Below are 21,538 nucleotides of genomic sequence, written 5' to 3' on the forward strand. Positions count from 1 at the left end.
AAGATAGTAATAAATCAAAATATAAATGGTAAGGATCAGAGGAAGGAAGGTAGGCCTTGGGTGCTCTGAGGATGACTACTGTGGGATTGAGAGGAGACCCACTGGAGAAATGTGCTCACCGTGGTGAGTGGGACCAACTTGGGCAGCGTCATTGAAGGGGGCAGAGTGGAGGGACGACGGGGCAGGCTGATCGGTTGGGTCAAGAACAGTGACACACCACCAGAGACACTGCCACGCAGCATCATTCAATGTACCCGAGGGACCTTTCATTGACCTGCGTCATTAACTCTGTTTCTTGCTCCACAACACTGCGCTGGGTGTTTCTGGCATTTTGTGATTTTATTTCAGATTTCCATCGTTTGCATTTTTTTGTATTTCAGTACATCCAGTGGGAGCCAAGGAGAAACCTCCTGACCCAGGGCCTGGTCGATGGTGTTAATCACTACCACAGTTAGGTGAACAGCACAGAACATTAGGATGAAGATAAAATATTTCACTGATTGTAAACAGAGACATCATGAGACGATGAAAGGCTCTAAATAAATGCAAGCTTATCTTTTGTTTCAGATTACTCACCACCAATTCTGCAGATTTCCTGGAGAATGTCGTCAAACACTGCAATAAATTAGAGGCACAGTGAAAGCAGAAATTGGCTTCTGATGTTACCATCATGGCACATTAGAAAACAGTAAATCGATCAAACTTAGAGCTTTCTAGGTTACTAGTTTTGATATGCAAATAATATTAGCATTTAAAAATGTGGCTAGCTCCAGAACTTGTTTCCAAAAGTAAATAAAGTTGTGACCTCAGGCCCAGCTCGAAACCCAACTTCATTTCTAAGGTTCCAGAACCTGCTGTAACCACCGTTTACGTTCTTATTTTTAGATCCCGCACTGTAACCTCTGCCAGCCTTATACCCTCTCAGATCTTTGCAATTCTCCAAACTGATCATCCGTAAGTTTAATGGCTCTGCCACGACCACCCTTACATCTGCCTGGGCACCGAGCTCTGAAATTCCCTCCCTCAACCCCCCTCCATTATATCTCTCTGTCCTCAGAGATGCCTCTGGAAACCATGCTCTTTGACCAAGCTTTCAGTCCCCTGCCCTACATCTGTTCATGTGGCATGGCCTTAGTGTGAAACATTTCTATGAAGCACCCGGGATGTTTTGCACAGTAAGAAGTGCATGATAAAGACAAGGTGTTAGTGTCTGGGATTCCATTATTAACAGAGAGACCTGCATCCACTCATACTCAAGAAGTTCCCAGACTGACTTTAAGTGGATAATTGTAAACTGACAGCATATTAATATTAATGTACTGAAACATTAATATCATTTCCCTCTCCAGAGATGCTGCCCGAACTGTTGAGCAGTTCCACCATTCTCTTTTCTTTCAGATTTCCTTCTGTTTTTCGCTTTCTTCTGCTGGGTGGGAATGAGGCCTTTCCACGAGCCTTCTCTCCCCACCCCACCACCCTACATGTGAGCAAGCCTCAACAACCGGCGGCTGGGTGGGGCAGAGCAGAGCTGGGAGTGCTGAGCAGATCACTCACGGAGTTAGTGAGGCCAGCTGGCAGCCACCCTTCCCGCGCCTTCTTACTCTCCCCCTCTACTGTTTCTGTGATCCTCTCCCTCAAACTGTTTCTGTTCATTTCCGACTTACAGACAGTTCGGGTCACGAACAGTTCTCAGGAACAGAACCCTGCCGTAACTCGGGACTGCCTGTAATTTACACTGAGAGGGAGGCTTCCCTTAGCTGCACCCCCTCAGCACTAAAGGACCCACAGCATCAGTCTCTACCGCCCTTCCTTCAATGAGATATATGCCTCCAAGAACATCAAGGCTTTAATTAAAAATATACCTTGATTACGCATCTCCAGAACACTTGAATCCTCTCCTCTGTCATCAGCTACTGTCACTTTGTAAACTCCTTTGTCTTTTTCGGTGGTCTAGAAAAGAAATGATTTTGTAAACTCAAAAAGAAAATGCAATGGAAGACAAGGGTTGGGATTTTCCTTATCATAATCTCCCAGTCCAAGGAAGGCTGTACTTGTAATTGGGATGTGCATTGAAGATTCAAGATTTCAGCATCTGCAGAATCCCTTGTGTCTCAGATTTGTGAGGCAGGATTTCCCATGCACAAACCCTTCCCTTTTGGTACCTGAGGGCACCCACTCTTTCCCTGGCTACCCTCTTGCTTCTAATGTATTTATAAAAGGCTTTGGGATTTTCTTTAAATTTTAAGTCCCCTTTTTGCTCTCCTAAATGCTTTTTATGATTTCTCCTGTATCCTCTATAAACCTCAAAGGCCTCACTTGATAACAATTTCCTGTACCTGACATACTCTTCTTTCTTTTTCCTGGTCAAGCCCTCAATTTCCTCTGTGAACCAAGGTTGCCTAATCTGACCGTCTTTGTCTCTTATCCTCGCAGGGACATGCTGACTCTAAACCCTCCATATTTCGCTCTGAAATGGCCCCCACTCATCGGATGTGTTTTCTCCAGCAGCTGCTACCAATCTACTTTCACCAGATCCTGTCTTATATGATTGAAATCAGCCCTCCCCCAATTTAAGATCCTAACTTTAAGTCCAAACTTATCCTTTCCCATGACTACCTCAAAGCTTACTGAATTGCGGTCACTGTTTGCAAAGTCCTCTTTGGAGGGCAGTGGAAGCCCTCTTTGGATATCTTGAAGGCAGGTGTAGATAGATTCTCGATAACAGAAGGAGTGAAAGGTTACTGGGAATGTGGGATTGAGCTGACAGCTCAGTCACACTCAAGGGAGGAGCAGGAGGGTTAAGAGTAACCAACTCCTGTTTCTAACACAGGATGATTATATGTGGTGAAACTAATAAAAAACATTCAAAGATTAATTTTTTAAAAAGTTTAAACATTAACAACATAAGGCATAGATGCTGCCTGACCCACTGGGTTCCTCCAGCATTTTGGGTGTTGGTCAACATTTAAAAGACACTTGGACAGGTACATGGATAGCAAAGGTTTAGCAGGACATGGGCCAAATGCAGGCAAATGGGACAAGCTTAGATGGGCATCTTGGTCAGCATGGACCAGTTGGGCTGAAGAGCCTGTTTCTGTGCTGTATGACTCTCTCCCTGACTCTTTAAGAACATCTCAAAACACTTAAAACCACTCAAAACACTTCAAAATATACAAACTTTAAAAGAATATAAATAAATAAACCCATTCTTGCCGACGTCCCTCAAAGCTGCTCCCCCTGTTGATGTGAATCGAGGAGCAGCCTCTGCACTGGGACCAAATTGGCCCAGAACATCCATGCAGATTGCCCATGGGCTGAGGTGACTTCCTTTGATGGACTCGGCGAGGGTCTGGTGTTGGAGCACAGGTGGCAGAAGGCGTATGACCAGAACTTCACGTGGAAATTCGCAGACTGCCCTCAGTTCCTCAGGGAATGGAGAGCAGTGATGGGGTAAGTCCCAAAGCTTCCTCAATAACAGAAAGGTCATTGACCTGAAACGTTCAGTCCATCCCACCTCTGCCGATGCTGGCTGACCTGCTGAGAGTCAACAGCATTTATTTACTCTTCCTTTTCCACTGCATTAGAACTGTTTCCATATTCTTTACATCACAGAAGGAGGCCATTTGGCCTATCAAGTCCATGCCAGCTCAAAGACCCATCCCATCCCATCCCATTGCCCATCAACTCCCCCTAGATCCTACCACTCATCTACACACTAGGGACAATTTGCAGTGGCCAGTTATCCAACCCGCATGTGTTTGGGATGTGGGAGGAGGCCAGAGCAACTGGAGAAAACCCAACAGTCACAGTGAGAACATACAAACTCCGCACAGACAGCAGCAAAGGTCAGGATTGAATCTGTGTCCCTGGAGCTGTGAGGCAGTGGCTCCACCAGCTGTGCCACTATGGAGGACTAAGGAGAGGAGAATATTTTGAATAAAACACTTGCAATTTTATTGATAAAGATCCTTCTACATCAGCAACCTTTGAACTAACTGGTCGGGTGAGACAAGTGTTTTTTTGTGATTTCACATTATTCAGAATAAACGTTCTTGTCGTACTTTAGAACAATAGAATATAGAACATAGAACAATGCAGCACAGGAACAGGTTCCTCCACCCGTGATGTTGTGCTGAACTAATTAAGCTAATGGCACCCAATCCCTTCTGCCTGCACATGATCCATATCCCTCCATCTCCGCACATCCATGTGTCTGTCTGAGAGCCTCTTAAACACCTCTATCATATCTGCCTCCATTACCACCCTTGGCAGCACATTCCAGGCAACCACCACTCTCTGGGTAAAAAATTTGCCCCGCACATCTCCTTTGAACTTACCCCCCCACCACCTTCAATGCACGCCCTCTGGTATTAGACATTTCAACCCTGGGAACTGTCTGCTCTATTTATGCCTCTCATAACTTTATAAACTTCTTTCTTTCTTTTTCAATCTTTTTATTAATTTTCAAATTAATGCAGAATAATACATATAACATCGGTAATTCTACACGTAATACAAAGAGATTGGGAGGGCAATCATGACATATATAGTCATAAAGAACAAAAAAAGGTATATTCTAAGCCCCACGGTTTCTTAGTAAATGAATATATTGTAAAAAACAATCAAAACGAAAAAGAAAAAAGTTTTATTATATAAAAAAAACCCAAATTGAAAAAAAATGTAAGTAATAAAACGAAACAAACTAGAAATAAATTTCAGAAGAAATAAAATCTGGACTGACATTTCTCGATGAACAAAGAGCATTATTGTGTCGTCAACTCTGCTCCTCTAAGTTCAAAGATTATTGAAAAGGGATCTATATCATATGAAAATATTGAATGAATGGACTCCAAACTTCCTCAAATTTAAGCGAAGGATCAACAGTGCCACTCCTAATTTTTTCTAAGTTTAAACATGATATAGTTTGAGAGAACTATTGAAAAGCGGTGAGAGGTATTGGATCCTTCCATTTAAACAAAATGGATCGCTTGGCCATTAATGTAGCAAAGGCAATCATACGACAAGCAGCAGCAGATAAGTGGCCAGATTCCATCATTGGTAGCCCAAAAATTGCAGTGATTGGGTAAGGTTGTAAATCAATATTCAGTACAGTTGAAATAATATTAAAAACGTCTTTCCAATATTTTTCCAAAAGAGGACAGGACCAAAACATTTGTGTCAGGGAAGCAACCGCCAAATTACATCTGTCACATATTGGATTTATATGGTGATAAAAATGGGCTAACTTATCCTTCAACATATGGATCCCGTGAACTATGGTATCAAAGAGTGTCTGGCACATATTGAAGATGTATTAATTAATTGAAGAATTTTCTTCCATGTCTCTGTGGGTAAAAGTATCTGAAGTTCTCTTTCCCATTCATTCTTAATTTTATCAAGTGTCTCTGGACATATTTTCATAATTAGATCATAAATTATTGCTATCAAGCCCTTCTGATAGGGATTAAAACCTAAAATTTTTTCTGTAATTTCAATTTTATACGGAGTCGGAAAAGAAGACATAGTAACTTTTACAAAATTTCTTATCTAAGTATCGAAAAATGTGTGATCTAGGCAAATTGTATTTATTAGACAACTGTTCGAAAGATAAAAATCAGTTATCAATGAATAAATCACAGAAACATGTTATTCCCTTCATTTTCCATAAAGAAAAAGCTGAGTCGATTCTGGATGGTTGAAAGAAAAAATTAGATTGAATGGAGCTTGATAAGTTAAATTTATTCAATCCAAAGAATTTACGGAATTGAAACCATATTCGGATTGTATGTTTAACTATTGCGTTAGTCATATGTTTACTCAATTTAGTAAGTGCAAAAGGGAGTGGGTATAAACTTCTCCTCTCAGCCTCTGCTGCTCCAGAGAAAACAACCCAAGTTTGTCCAACCTCTCCTTATAGCACATGCCCTCTAATCCAGGTAGCATCCTGATAAACGTCTTCTGCACCCTCTCCAAAGCCTCCACATCCTTCCTGTAATGGGGCGACCAGAACTGAATGCAAAACTCCAGATGTGGCCTAACTAGAGTTTTATAAAGCTGCAACATTATGATTCCTCTTCAGATACGAGTCATCAGCGCATGAGGACCAGACATTGAGCTATAAACATCAAGCAACACAAATTTGGAGACATCAAAGGAACATTTCAACACTGCCGTGTGGTCTTTGTTGCCCATCCTTCGGGGAAGTTAAAAACATGAGAAAATTAAAACAAGTCTCGACACTGGAGACACAAGAGACTGCCAATGCTGGAGTCTGGAGGAGAAGATGCAGAAGAGGTTCACCAAGATACTGCCTGGATTAGAGGGCATGAGCTATAAGGAGAGGTTGGACAAACTTGGGTTGTTTTCTCTGGAGCGACGGAGGCTGAGGGGAAACCTGATAGAAGTTTATAAGTCTAGACACTTCCTGTACTGTGCTGCTGGGCAGCAACTACATTGTAAATAGTTTAAGCAAGTGTGTCGACCACAATCAGGAGCAAGGACCAGCAAAGTAATGTCATTGTTTCATCACCTGTGAAATTGAGAGGGAACTGATGCCCGTCCTTGGATCGTACGTGCCATCTGTGATTTGCTTCCCATCTTTGCTCCATGTAATGTTGGTCTGGGTCTTTGTGTTTGTCACCTGTTTAACGTGCAGACCAAACAGAAATTAAGTCTGAACATCACACCAGCTCTTCTACTTGATGATTATATTTAAGCTTCAAGAAATGATCTTTTCCAAAACTCTTTAATACCTTGCAGGTGAGGATGACGTTACAGTCTTCTGTCACCTCCCACTCCAAGTATTTCTCAAAGTAAGGCCCTGGAATTTTGGATGAATAAGTTTGAAATTTAAATACAATAAAAACAGAACGTTGAAACAATTGAAGTGTTGAAGTTTTTCTGCAGACGGAGAAAAAGGCAGTGGTGGGAGGCAGGGGAATGGGAGTGGTGTTGAGAGGCAGGGGGTTGATGTAGGAGTAAAGGGTGGGTAGAGGTGGGGATGGGGTAGGAGGTGGGGGTGGTGTGGGAGGTGTGGGTGGGGGCGGGGTGAGGGGTGAGTGCTGAGGGGTGAGGTAGCAGTGCTGACCTGAGACACCGGCCAGATTTTCGGAACCCAGGTTCCCATGGGCTCTTTGTAGACCTGATCTTCAGCCAGTGTCAGTCACCATGGGAACATAACAATTTGCAGTGGGGGAGGTTGGAATTTGCAGGGAACCCAATGGCCGTTTCAGAGACTCATTACCCATGTGACAGGTACCATTCTCCCGGACGGCTGGAAGCTGGTTAGTGCCCAAAGTACAGGCAGTGAGTGGCTGCAAAACTTGAGGCATTAGTGTAACCAGGAGACCGTAGCAAGACCTGATGAACACAGTCTGCCATTTTTACAATAATTGATAATTGGTTTATTATTGTCACCTGTACCGAGATATACTGAAAAACTCAGTTTGTCTCCATCCAGACAGATCATTCCATATACAAGTACATCAAGGTAGTACACAAGAAAAGAAAACAACAGAATGCAGAATATAGTGTTACAGTTACAGAGATAGTGCAGGAGACTGTAGGTGCAACAGCCGCAACGAGGTAGATTGAGAGATCAATAATCAAGACATTGCTCACAACCCATTAAACTGGTTCCTCTGAACTCTGCTCATCTGGCCCCTTAGGTCAACTTGAAAGATCCCCTTCCCTTATTTGAAGCAGGGTGGGGAGTCTCCCTGGTGCCCTGGCTGATGGCTATCTCTCGTTCAATTTCATAACAACACATTATCTGGCCATTATTACATTCTGTTTATGGGAGCTTGCTGTGCATAAAATGGCCCTGGCATTTACATTACAGCAGCAGCTACAGTTCAATAGTACTACCTCATTGGCTGAAACACACTTTGAGATATTTCAGGATATTTTTGTACAATTATCTGGGACAAGGTATTTGCGCACCTGTTTTTAGAATTGTGCTTGGACAAACACACCAAAGGCCTGGGTTAAAGATCTGTCAGTGTGAGTTTAAGTCCTATCATGACTACAAGGGAATGTAAAATTTCGCTAATTAAATAATCTAGAATTTTACAAAGCCAGTATCAGTAATGAAGACCATGAAGCTGCCAAATTATCATCAAACAAACTGCAAGTGCTAGAAATCTAAAGTGAAATCAGAAAGTGGGGGAAGGGGGGTGTCTCGGATAGTTCTCCTACCTCTCCCCACTCCCTGTAGCTTAATGAGCTTCTTTTACCTCCTTCCCAGTTCCGAGGAAGGGTCTTTAACCTGAAACATTGGCTCTGTTTCTCTTCCCACAGTTATGGCCTGACCAGCTGAGTGTTTTCAGCATTTTCTGATTTTATCTCACAACCCATCAGGTCTGTAGGGAGGAAACCAGCTGTTGCCCTCTTTATGTGAGTCCAGACCCACCATGAATGTGGTTGGCTCTTAACTGGCCTTTGACTGGCATGAGTCCAACCCCCCCACCCCCACACCACCCTCCCCTTCACCACCCCATACAGTTCACTGTCTGCAGAGGCCCAAGTCACCCACCACCAAATTCTCAAGGGACTTTGGGAGGGATATCTACAACATGATATAGATCAGTTGTAGATGTGGGCAGAGAAATGGCAGATGGAGTTTCCTGAGGGGAGACCTGAGGGAAGTTGATGCAGAAGGGCTTGTCTCCTAAAGTAAATATCAAGAGTTTGTAACTAATAAGGTTCTGAGAATAAAAAGCGATTTTGTAAATCTCTGTTTGTATCTCTTGAGGTTCATTGCCAAACTAAGCTGGACTGGAAACTTTCTATGAGTAACATCCTTCCTTCAATCATTTCACTTGGTTAAAATAGATACAAAATCTTTCTCTGCAGAACAATCACTTCCACATTGTGAGCACCTCCCACCGGTGCCAACATGGAGTGAGTTGTAACATAACGGTATAAATCAGTGACCACATGTCTGCTGACCTTGAGGAGGCTCTTCACCCGCAATGTAACAACACACAGATAAAGTTGCTGACATTCTGGACTCTGTTACCTTGTTTTCTCTTCCACTCATACCTTTGGAAATCACACTGTGATAAAATGCCTCGGAACTCTGAAAAGAACAAAGCAAGACATTCCAATGGATTAAAAAAAATATTTTGCTTGGGTTCAGTTGGTTGAGTAGTCAATAGAACTCCCTCAACTCCTCTATCCCCGTACAACATGAGGGAGAATGAGGCAGAAATACTGGCTTACTGAGAATTCAAAGGGTGTTATTCTGGCTGGAGGTCTATGACCAGTGGTGTTCCGCAGGGATCAGTGCTGGGACCTCTGCTGTTTGTGATGTATATAAATGACCTGGATGAAATCGTAGATGGGTTGGTTAGTAAGTTTGCAGATGACACAAAGATTGGTGAAATTGTGGATAATGTGGAAGATTGTTAAAGGACACGGCAGGATACGGATCAGTTGCAGATATCTGGATGAAAGAAATTTGGATAGGTACAAGGACAGCAGGGGTTTAGAGGGACAAACGTGGGCAAGTGGGACTAGCTTGGTGGGCACCATGGTCAGCATGGATGAGTTGGGCTGAAGGGCCTGTTTCCGTGCTGTATTACTCTATAACTCTATATGGACAGAGAAATGGCAGGTCAAGTATAATCTGGGCAAGTGTGAGGTGTTGCATTTTGGGAGGTTAAATATTAGGTGAAAGTATAGAGTTAATGGCAGGACATTTAGTAGTACTCATGGGGTCCAAGTCCAACAGCAACAGCAACAGAAGTAGATAGGGTGGTAAAGAAAGCATACGCCCTGCTTGCCTTCATTGGTCAGGGCACTGAGTACAAGAGTCAGGAAGTCATGTTGCAGCTGTATAAAAATTTCATTTGGCCATACTTGGAGTATTGTGTGCAGTTCTTGACATCCTATTACAGGAAGGATGTGGAAGCTTTGGAGAGGGCGCAGAAGAGGTTCACCAGGATGCTGCCTGGATTAGAGTGTAGTAGCTATAAGGAGAGGTTGTACAAACTTGGGTTGTTTGCTCTGGACCGGCAGAGGCTGAGGGGAGACCTGACAGAAGTTTATAAAATTATCAGAGCCATAGGTAGGTAGACAGAATCTTTTTTCCCCAGGGTAGAAATGTCAAATACTAGATAGCATAGCTTTAAGGTCAGAGGCGGAAAGTTTAAAGGAGATGTGCAGGGCATGTTTTTTACACAGAGAGTGGTGGCTGCCTAAAATGTGCTGCTGGGCTGGTGGTGGAGGCAGATACGATAGAGCTGTTTAAGAGGCTTTTAGGTAGACACATGAAGGGATATGGATCAAGCAGAAGCTGTTAGTTTAATTTGGCATCATGTTTAGCATGGATTTCGTGGGTGGAAGGGCCTGTTCCTGTGCTGTACTGTTCTGTGTCCTGTAACCCCAGCACCGAGGGGGTTTCTTGTTGAAATGAACATGTGGGACCCAAGGGAAGGCAAGATTATTCCTTTGATATAGGGTTACACCATATAAATTCAGCACACTGTTGACTGAGTTTGGTGAATGTGAAGGGACTCTACAGGAAAATGGATGCATCCAATACATGACTGGTAACTTACTGTCATCAATCAGCACCAACGTGAACTGGCCTTTGGCTTTCCCATCCTGTAGCTGGGCAGTGTAGGAGCCTTGGTCTTCTTCAGTGAAGTTTTGAATGATCATTTCTACAAGTCCTTTGGCTTTATCAAAGTTGATTTTGTGAGTCTGTGTGGAAAATAACTTATTTCTTGTCATTTTCAAACACTTTTTTATGTTTATTTCCATCAGACAATCTTTTCCCCTCATGTTATCCTATTGTCTTACAATGTGTCCTTGACTGAATTTTCCCGGAGGACACACATCTCTCAGCCAACATTTCTAAGATGAATTTGGTCACATTGCTGGGAACTGCTGTGTACAGATTAGCTGCTGCCTTTCCCAGAGGGCACACGTCTAAGGTCCTTCACTGGCTGCACATGGCTGTGGAGCCTCCAAAGATCGCATGAATGCCGATATAGAGACAGAGCTTTATTACTTTCTTGAATAATTGCCATTCGAGACAGATTTAGAACCCATCCCCAGGGCCCTACGTACAACATGATGATCATGTTCAAAATGGTTAGTAATTGGGATGTCCTTGTGGAGGCCCTAAGGAAATGGTGCTGGGTAGGATCAGAGTCAGAAGAGGGTGTGGATTCAGGGACCACAAAGTGGACAGAAATAGTTCACAGCATCATAGCATTACAAAGCTCTTTATAATTTATTCTATGTGTGGGTGGAGGTTTCCAATCACCTTCCCACTTCTTGTCTTCAGTACAGAATGATTAAATCACACATGGAGGCCATTGGCCCCATCAAACTGATCCTGGCCCCTTCTGTCCCATTCCCTGCTCCTGCAAATTATTTTTCCTCAGCAGCCTGCGCACTTCCCTTCCACAGATCCCGGGCAGTTTTCCCACCCACTATAGGCAGTGAGTCCCAGATCACCACTGCCCTCTGCATCAAAGGGTTCTTTGTCACATCCCTCCTTTAAATCGTGACCGCGATCCCTGAACCTTCTGCTAATGTGAACAATTAAATGTATTTGATTACATTTTTAAAATTCACGCAATTTTGTTCAATGCCTGGATTAATTTTCTGCAGGGTTTTGTTCTCCCAGAAAGCCCAGTGATTTTCAGGAATGCCCTTTCTTTGAAAACATTCATGGGATGGACCCAATAGGAATGCAACGAACATGGACCAGAGGTGAGGTGAGAGTGCCTGCCCCTAACATCAAGGCAGAATTTGATCAAGTGTGGCATCAAGGAGCCCTGGTAAAGCTAAAGTCAGTGGGCATCAGAGGGAAAATGCTCCCAGTAGTTGGAGTCATCACTTGCACAAAGGAAGATGCTTGTGGTTGTTGCAGCTCAATCACCGCAGTCCAGGAGAGTGTCCTACACACAACCATCCTCAGCTGCTTCATCTGCTGACCTTCCTTGCATCATAAGGTCAGATGTGGGGATGTTTGCTGATGATCGCAGAGTGGTCAATTCCATTGACGCAGTCCATGCCTGCATGTAGCAAGGCCGAGACAACGTTCATGCGTGGGCTGATAAATGGTAAAATAACATTCCTGTCACAAAAGTGCCAGGCAATGATCACCTCCAACAAGGCAGAGTCTAACCACCAGTCCTTGACATTATCAATGCCAAGTCCTTCACCATCCACATTCTGGGAGTCACCATTGACCAGAAACTCACCTGGACCAGCCACATAAATAGCATGGCTGTAAGAATAGGCCAAGGGCTAGGGATCCTGCAATGAATACCTTGCCTCTTGATATCCCAAAGCTTTTTTAAAATCTATAAGGCATTAATTCCCTCCAGCAATGGATTACAGTGACTACAGTGTGTACTAACTACAAAACACACCGCAGTTACCTGCCCTGGTTTTTCTGACAGCATCTCCCAAACCGGCATCCACAATCACCAAAAAGAACAGGGGTGGAGATGCATGGGAACACCACCACTGACAGATTCCCCTCCGTGCCTCACACCACACTGATTTGGAAATATATTACTGTTCTTTCATTGTCACTGGGTCTAAATCCTAGAAGAAGCAGGATATAGATCAGTTGGAAATTTGGGCAGAGAAATGGCAGATAGAGTTTAGTCTGGACACGTTCTAGGTGATGCATTTAGGGAGAAAAATATACAGGAGCATTGATATACAGAGGGATCTTGGGATGCAAGTCCATAGGTCATTGAAAATGGCTAAACATGTGGATAGGGTGGTAAAGAAGGTGTATGGCATGAACATAGAACACCACAGCACAGTACAGGCCCTTTGGCCCACAATGTTGTGCCGACATTTTATCCTGCTCTAAGATCTATCTAACCCTTCCCTCCCACATAGCCCTCCATTTTTCTATCATTCATGTGTCTATCTAAGAGTCTCTTAAATGTCCCTAATGTATCTGCCCCCCAACCTCCCTCGACAGTGTGTTCCACACACCCACCACTCTCTGTGTAAAAAAAAACTTACCGCTGACATCCCCCTTATACCTTCCTCCAATCACCTTAAAATTATGCCCCCTCATGTGAGCCATTTTCACCCTGGGAGAAAGAGCTTACCTTCATTGGTCGGGGCATTGAGTATGAAGGTTGGAAAGTCATGTTGTAGCTGTATAAAACTTTAGTTAGGCCATATTTGTGCGTAATTCTCGTAATCTCACTGTAGGAAGGATGCGGGCGTGTTGGAGAGGTTGCAGAAGGGGTTCACCAGGATGTTGCCTGTTTTGGAGTGTGTTAGCTATAAGAAAAGGTTGGATAAACTTGGGTTGTTTTCTCTGAAGCATCGGTGGCTGAGGGAAGACCTGATAGAAGTTTATTAAATTATGAGGGACGCAGAGAGGGCAGACAGAGTCTTTTTCCCCAGGGTGGAAATGTCAAATACTGCAGGGCATGGGTTTATGGTGAGAGGGAGAAAGTTTAAAGGAGAAGTGTGGGGCTAGTTTTTGATACCCAGAGTGGGAGGCACCTGGAACAGGCTGCCATGGGAGGTGGAGCAGCAGATATAATCGCAACATTTAAGAAGCATTTGGCAGACGTAACCTGGCAGGGAACAGACCATGTTCAGGCGGATTGGATTAGTTAGATTGGCATCAGGGTCAGCTCAGGCATCGAGACTGTTCTTTATTCTAACTCTCTGCCCAACAACCCTCTGGGAGGAAGTTCACTGAAGAACTGCAGCAGTTCAAGGAAGCAGCAATCTATCTCCTTCCCAGAGGAGTTAGAGAAGGGCAGTAAACGTGGGTCTTGCCAGTGATGCCACAAACCCCCCCCAAAGTATAAAATCTGCAAATATGCTGCTTCAGAAGTTGGCTTTGCAAAAGTAACAACTCACAGCCTCTCATCCCACAGAGGTAAGTTGAACAGCATGAAGCTGTTAGGCTGCTGTGATGGATAAATGAGATAAGATAAGATTTTTTTATCAGTCACATGTACATTGAAACACACAGTGAGATGCATCTTTTGCGTAGAGTGTTCTGGGGGCAGCCCGCGAGTGTCGCCACACTTCCGGCACCGACATAAGATACCCACAACTTCCTAACCCGTACGTCTTTGGAATGTGGGAGGAAACCGGAGCACCCGGAGGAAACACACACAGACACGAGGAGAACGTACAAACTCCTTACCGACAGCGGCCGGAATTGAACCCAGGTCACTGGCGCTGTAATAGCGTTATGTTAACCGCTACGCTACCGTGTTGTGCCTGAAAGCATTGCTGATTTCAGTCTAAGTATCCTGTTGGTCAACTTATCCAGGTGAGAACTCATGAAGTTTAAGTCTGGGACATTTAGGCTCCTGTTATTGGAAAGTTTAAAAGGTAATATTTTTACTTCCACATTCTATCCTCTCTTTCTTTCCCTTTATTCTCTTTTTGTGCCTGAAGTCACCTGGTCAATTTTAAAGATACGTGTCAATCTGTGTGGAGTTAGTTTCACAATCCATTGAACTGATTGGTTAAGGAAGTACCCCACTGCTTGTCTGTACCAGTCAGTCTCTGTTCCCTTCCCTGAACTACTTTAGCTCCTACTGCCCAACAAAATACTTAAAAACCTCAATGTGCAAAAAAATTAACTGATGGAGGATATCGTTGAGCTCAGAACTCATCTCACTATTGACCTGACAAGACAGTAGTGAAAACAGTTGTTCTCAAAATTCAATGTAGATGAACAAGGGATCATCCACTGGAGTTCAGAAGGATGAGGGGAGATCTCATTGAAACCCACCCGATACTGAGAGGCCTGGATAGAGTGGATGTGGAGAGAATGTTTCCATCAGTGGGAGAGTCTAGGATCTGAGGGCACAGCCTCAGAATAAAGGGATGTTCCTTTAAAACTGAGATGAGGAGGAATTTCTTCAGCTAGAGGGCGGTGAATCTGTGGAATTCGTTGCCACAGAGGGCTGTGGAGGCCAAGTCATTGGGTGTATTTAAGGCAGAAGTTGATAGGTTCTTGATTGGTGAGGGGGTTAAGGGTTATGGGGAGAAGGCGAGAGAATGGGATTAAAAAAATCAGCCATGATTGAATGGCAGAGTAGACATGATGGGCTGAATGGCCTAATTCTGCTCCTATATTATATGGTCTTATTAACAGTGACGTTACTGTTCCAGTGGACACAACTATTACCAGCCTCAAGATGGTATTTGATTCATATGTATGGAAGGAACCCTAGGAACTTTTTTATTCATCCAAGGGATGTGGACTTCACAGGCTGAGCCAGCATTTAATTGCCCATCCCTAGCTGCCCTTGAGGAGGTGGTGAGCTGCCTTCTTGAACCAGTGTAGTCCTTGAGGGAGTTCCAGGACAGTGAAGGGACTTGAGTAATTTTCACTTTCCCCAGAAGTTTATCAATTTCCTCAGTGAAGTCAAATTGATGCCGTTTCTATGTTCTGCCACGTCCTCATCTTTCAATGTTTTTCTGCGTGAATAATCACAGTGGCATATCACACAACCTCTTGATTGAAGGCTTGGCTGTACCTGTGGGTCTGTTCTACTTACAACTCTCCCTCAAACTCTCAGGCTACTTCAGTTTGTAATTCCTGCAGTTTTCTCCTGCTGATTTCCTCCCCATCTCCCCTGTAGCTGCCAGCTGCTGCCAGCATGCCATTTAATCATGTTACCCTCTACCGTGGCATCTGGCGAGCCCTTGTATATATGAGTCTAATCAGTGCGTGTTGTGTGCCACCCCATGGCTCAGGCCAGTCACATGCACACTACTTGCACCGGATCATGCTGGCTAGTAATTAGGATTGGGAAACAGCTCTGGCTGGTTACCCCTCATCACCCAAGACTATTGTCCCACTGACACTGCTGTCTGTCCACTGGTCAGCACACAGTAGGAGTTGAACACATATGTGCTTGGTTGTACCCCGCCTTGATAAACTGAACTGGACAGATTCGTCACACTCGGTAACTGGCCTGTGGTGTGAAGTGAATCCACCTGCAGTGTGTGAGAGGAAACTGAGTGAAGGGCTGATTGGGTATAAACCAGGGGACCAGACTGGGCCTCCTCACACACACAAATGTCCCAGGCATGCATGCACACACACATGCACACACACGCACAGACACCCACATACACACACATGCACACATGCACATGTACACACACGTGTATGCATGCACATATGCATACACACACACGTGCACACACACACACACACACACACACACACACACACACACACACACACACACACACACACACACACACACACACACACACACACACACACACACACAGTGGCTCTCCCTCTCTCTGGCTACCGGTACCTTGCTTTATCTCAATCCCTGTTTGTGCTCCTTATTCATTGCCTGCATAACATGGATTATCTGATCTGATCCCAAGAACATGTCCCAACCCAACCTGAACCAAATGCAGTAATCTGAATGAACTTCAGTTAGGCCTTTGACAAGGTTCCACGTGGGAATGTTGTCCAAAAAGTTAGAGCCCATGGGAGCCAGGGCAAGTTAGCAAATTGAATCCAAAGTTAACTTAAGGATAAGATGCAGAGGGTTTTAGTGGAGAGTTGTTTATGTGAAAGGAAGCCTGTGACCAGTGGTGTATCACAGGGATCAGTGCTGGGACCCTTACTGTTTGTTACATAGATTAACAATTTGGACAAAGATCAAGAGAAAGAAAGAGAAACAGGAAGAGAAAGAAAGAGAAACTAATAAGTTAGAGAACATGGAACCAGGGTCATTTCAACAGCTGTGGTGAAATCAGATCATAAAGTATCCACGGAGATTTTAGCTTTGCATTGGAATGAATTCAGAGATATATATAGTGAGATTGCTAGCTGCAAGTATTGAATCAGTTCATGATATCTTCTGCATATTAAAGGCACCTTGTAATGGTGTTCACTGATCATTGGATTATAAATCATGTTACCAGTTGCCTTCTTGTGTAAACCACAACATTAATGCTACTAACCAACATTTTGAAGAAACTGATGGTGTGTGCAGAACTTTGTGAGATCCATCTCACCAATTACCGCCATGTAATTAGCGTGAGCGACACATCTTTGTGAGGGCAGGGTGAAGATTCCACCAAAACTCCTAGGACCCGTTGACAGAGAAGAGCTATTGCTAGCAAGGGTAAAGGGGAGACTTAGGAGGATGTTTTCAGGGGGGGAGTTTTGCCAGGTGTAACGGTTGGCCGGGCTGTGTTGTTTCCTCTTGGAACAACAGAGGCTGAAGGAAGATCTAACTGAGGTTATAACATTGTGGGAGACCCCTGACGGGGTGAATACGAAGGATTATTTCCCTAAGCCGGAGGGGTTGGTAACTCGGCCATACAGATTTAAGGTAATTTATAGAAGCAAAGTTTCTGAATGAGGGAATGATGAGGTCTAGAGCTCACTGGATAGAAACTCTCTCCACGTTTATAAGGAACTGGAATGAGCCGTAATCTACAGGTTACAGACTAAGAGGTGGGACTAGGCAGATAATCTTGTATCAGCTCTCTTAGAAATAATTCACTAAATTACTGTCTTCTGTATCATCATAAATTCCTAACCAGATGGTTCAACGATGTTAACTCATTCCATCATCCGATGAAATCAAAGATGGTAGTTTAAAAGATTTCAGGATGTATTTAAGAACTTCTTTGTGAAATGTTTAAGTAAACAACAATGTGCTTCGAGAAACAAAGAAATAAAAGCTTTGGAAAGTTTCAAACAAAATATCACAGCAAGGTATTTCCAGAAGTGGTGGGATGGTGATCAAGGGACATGAGTTCAAATCTGGGGAGCTTCAATTCAGTGGAGTAATTAGTCTGGGAAACAAAGTCTGTATCAATAATGGTGTCTGGTTTCGAATGTGACTGTGTGTGATTCCAGTCCAGCAATGTGGCTGACTCCTAATCACTCTCTGAAAAGGGTAAAGGACAATCCAGGATGTGAAATAAATGCCAGCCCTCGACGGACTCCCATAGTCTCTGAAGGAATTAAGAAAAAAGTTTAAACAATAAAGGTTACCGGAGTGCTTGAAACTTCCTTCTCATTGAAGATGAATCGTAACTGTGCGGCTGGAGACAAACTCTCAACCTGCAGCCAAAGCCGAACGGTTCCCTTCTCAAGAGGTTCAACGGCCCAGTCAGACTTCACTTTAATTACTGAAAATAACACAGTGTGTTATGACAACAGTGCTCTGTGTGTAATCAAGCAAATGGCTATTCTAAGATGGCAAGAACCCTTCAGAGTCACCATTCAACACCAGATCAAGTACATTACCACTATTTCCATCAGCTGATCTCTTGTAATGTAACTCACAACACATGTTTGCAGATATGTTGGGTTTGTATTCAGCAGTGTGTCATTTTAAGATCACAAGGAATAATTTCTGTACACGCAGGGACTTGAGGGAAAGCAGACATTGTTAGCTATTTCTGAAAGTTTGCTGCTGTGAAGTTACTTGTAAATTTCCAGCTCCAGGTCAGAGAAAAAGCATCAGTTCTGAACTTTCTTCCTCTTCTATAACACATTTGATTTTTTGAAGTGTGGTATTTGAAGTGTGAAGGTCTTAATATTTATGCATAGTTAATATCTCCTCAAAGTGAATGGCAAAAGGGTAACAAAAGTGGTCTCAGTTACTAACCCACATTATTTATGGAGAATTGCAATGTTACACTGGGGCATTCTGGCTAATGTTGAGAATAAGAATCAGTAAAATTCAGTAGGTGTATTTTGGTTTGTAAGAGTATCACACAGATGGCAGAGGATAGAGTAAATAGCTAATCCATACATCTCCATATGGAGATTTACTATTCACACACATTCAAGGCTGACTAAAATTTAATAGTAATAGACCAAGGTAACCTATTAAATGTATCTTAATGGCTTTTACAAAAACTCCCGGGTTAGGAATTATACTACTGTTCTCTAATCTCATATTACACTCTATTGCATAAAACTGTAATCATTTAAATTTGGCCAGTTTTTAGAAGGCAGGTGTAATGGGTAGGATGCAGCTGTGTAATAAACGTCACATGCTCTGATTGTGGCCTTCACCGGGGTCTGTGGTGTTTTAAAACATACATGAAGACTCAATTAGAAATATCAAGGAAGTGGTGGTTTATTTACATAGACTGAGCACAATACTGCGTACATGTCGAGCTCTCCATCTCTGGGGAGAGATTGCACAGGCTACTCACATACTCTACAGAGTATGTACATCACATGACTATCATCCAATTAAATACTGTCTGTCCAAGTTTGGAAATACTCTGCTCTCTGCTACTGTCATCCAATCAGGTACAGTATGTCCAACCATGGAAATGCAGTCTGGGGTCTTAATTCAGGTAAAGAGTGTTTTACTGGCTTGTTGCTTGCAGATGTGGACCTTTCTTACCTGAGCGTGAGAGACACTATACGTCACTGCCTCAAGAGAATCAATCCTGCATCAGGGCTCTATCCTTTGTCTACAAATGCAAATGGTGCATTTCAGGTGCTGGCACTGCAGAACACTGTTTCAATAAGCCAGTAAGGAAATTCCCAGCAAGTAGAAGCTTAGAAGTTTGGTGAGTGAACCACCATTGCTTCTTGGCCAAAATTGCAGGCCATGATATTTAGAAATGTTTCATTTGTTTCATTGTTAAAGGACAAAATAGAGTCATCTGACTGAACTGAGCCCTCTGCTCTTGGAGGTTACCCTGTCTGTAAAACAACCACAAGGGTGGCACATGGCCAGTGCTGGCAATGTTCCACTGTGTTTGGGTTACAAATGATCTGTTTACATTGAGGTAAAACTCAATAGGCAAGTCAGGTTTGGGATCCCTGGGATTTAGTATTTCAATTGGTCTAATGCTGTACTTTATAGATCCTTCGCGTTCCTTTTCAACACTTTAGGAGTTGCCCCTCAGGACATTCCAAGAGGTGCCAATAGGCCAACAATTTTAGATTTGGTTTTCATTCCTGCAGGTACCTCACACCCTGAGTGTCACTCTTTGCAACCAAGGTTTAGAACCTCTGTTCCCGAGGCCTTGTTTTTTGGGATGTGACCTTTTTGACTTCTTGTCAGTTAGGCTGGACTGAGAAGGCAACTATGGGATTGGATCAAGGGTGCTCATCTCAATACACCTACTGAATTTTGCTGATTCCTCTTCTGAACATTAGCCAGAATGCCCCTGTGTAACATTGCAATTCTCCATAAACTATGTGGGTTAGCAACTGAGACCACTTTTGTTAACTTTTTGCAGTTCACTTTGAAGAGATATTAATTATGTATAAATATTAAGACCTTCACATTTCAAATGTCACACCTCAAAAAATCAAATGAGTTATAGAAGAGGAAGAAAGTTCAGAACTGATGCTTTTTCTCTGACCTGGAGCTGGAAACTTACAAACAATTACACAGCAGCAAATTTTCATGAATAGAAAATGATGTCTACTTTCCTCAAGTCCCGTGCATGTACAGAAATTATTCCTTGTGACCTTAAAACGAGACAATCCTGAGTACAAATCCAACGTATTTACAAACATGACCTTCCTCCCACTGAGTTGTGGTTGAAAAGGTCTTTGAAATGTTCCTCCCATTAGGTGCTGACTACTCTGTCTTCCTCCACCTCAGGCTCTCATTGGTCTGGGGCCATGGATGACCTTGACAGCGAGGCAGAGTGTGTTCACGCCGTGTAGTCAGTGAGGTGCTGACTCTCCTGTGTTCTTTCTCTGCACTCTCTGTTCCTTCAATTACAGGTTTCCTGCTGGACTTCCACCCGTAGGTCCTACAGTCAGTTCCCTTCTAACCTGCCCCACTGAACAAAACTGCCCTCCAAAAACAAAGATTCAAGGAGAGATCCTGGAAAATGCAGACCACCTCCCCATCTCAGGAGCCACCTCTTGGCAAAGGCAGACAATTCATCAAAAATTCACCACTGCCTTCAATGAGCCACCACAGATAAAAGGCGTTTGATGATCAAGACCTCAGATCTTGAACAAAACTCTTGGCACAGTGACGTAGCTGGTTGAGCCACTGCCTCATCGCACCAGAGACCCAGGTTCAATCCTGACCTCAGGTGCTGTCTGCATAGAGTTTGCAAGTTCTCCCTATCACCTGTTGGGTTTCCTCTGGGTGCTTCCGTTTCCTCCCACGTCTCAAAGATATGTGGGTTGATTTATTAATTGGCCTCTGTAAATTGTCCCTAGAGTGTGGCAGATGATAGAATCTGGGGGTAGCTGAGGAGAATGTGGGGAGAATAAAATATGGGGTTAATGTAGGATTCATGTACGATGGGTGGTTGATGGTCAGCAAGAACTCGGTGGAACGAAGGGCCTGTTTCTGTGCTGCATCTCTCTGTGACTGTGATTCTATGATCCCTGCCCTCCTGAATGGTTCTAAGTCCTGAACTACAAATGGCAGGCATCTTAACAGACTGGAAAGGTACCATCAATACTGTCTCCACTAAATTTATTGCAAGGATAACCAAAATAACCTCCGCATCCTCTCCCAGGCCGACGCATCAGCACTGAGGCCCTAATTGCTCTCTGTCCATTCCACCGGACATGCCACAT

The 21,538-nt window shown here is 43.6% G+C and overlaps 1 protein-coding gene across 1 annotated transcript in view; it reads right to left on the reverse strand.

The window, feature by feature from the left end:
- The window catches only part of myom3 (myomesin 3), a 90,779-nt gene that overhangs the window by 13,724 nt on the left and 55,517 nt on the right, over positions 1–21,538 (reverse strand). The window contains exons 22-28 of the mRNA XM_052036708.1: positions 18,008–18,144; positions 10,563–10,707; positions 9,020–9,079; positions 6,753–6,820; positions 6,530–6,640; positions 1,863–1,950; positions 577–615 (exon numbers count right to left, since the gene is read on the reverse strand). Coding sequence (XP_051892668.1) covers positions 577–615; positions 1,863–1,950; positions 6,530–6,640; positions 6,753–6,820; positions 9,020–9,079; positions 10,563–10,707; positions 18,008–18,144 — 648 coding nt within the window. The remainder of the gene's footprint in view (positions 1–576; positions 616–1,862; positions 1,951–6,529; positions 6,641–6,752; positions 6,821–9,019; positions 9,080–10,562; positions 10,708–18,007; positions 18,145–21,538) is intronic.

This window comes from Pristis pectinata, chromosome 22, assembly GCF_009764475.1.
Source record: "Pristis pectinata isolate sPriPec2 chromosome 22, sPriPec2.1.pri, whole genome shotgun sequence".
NCBI lineage: Eukaryota > Metazoa > Chordata > Chondrichthyes > Rhinopristiformes > Pristidae > Pristis > Pristis pectinata.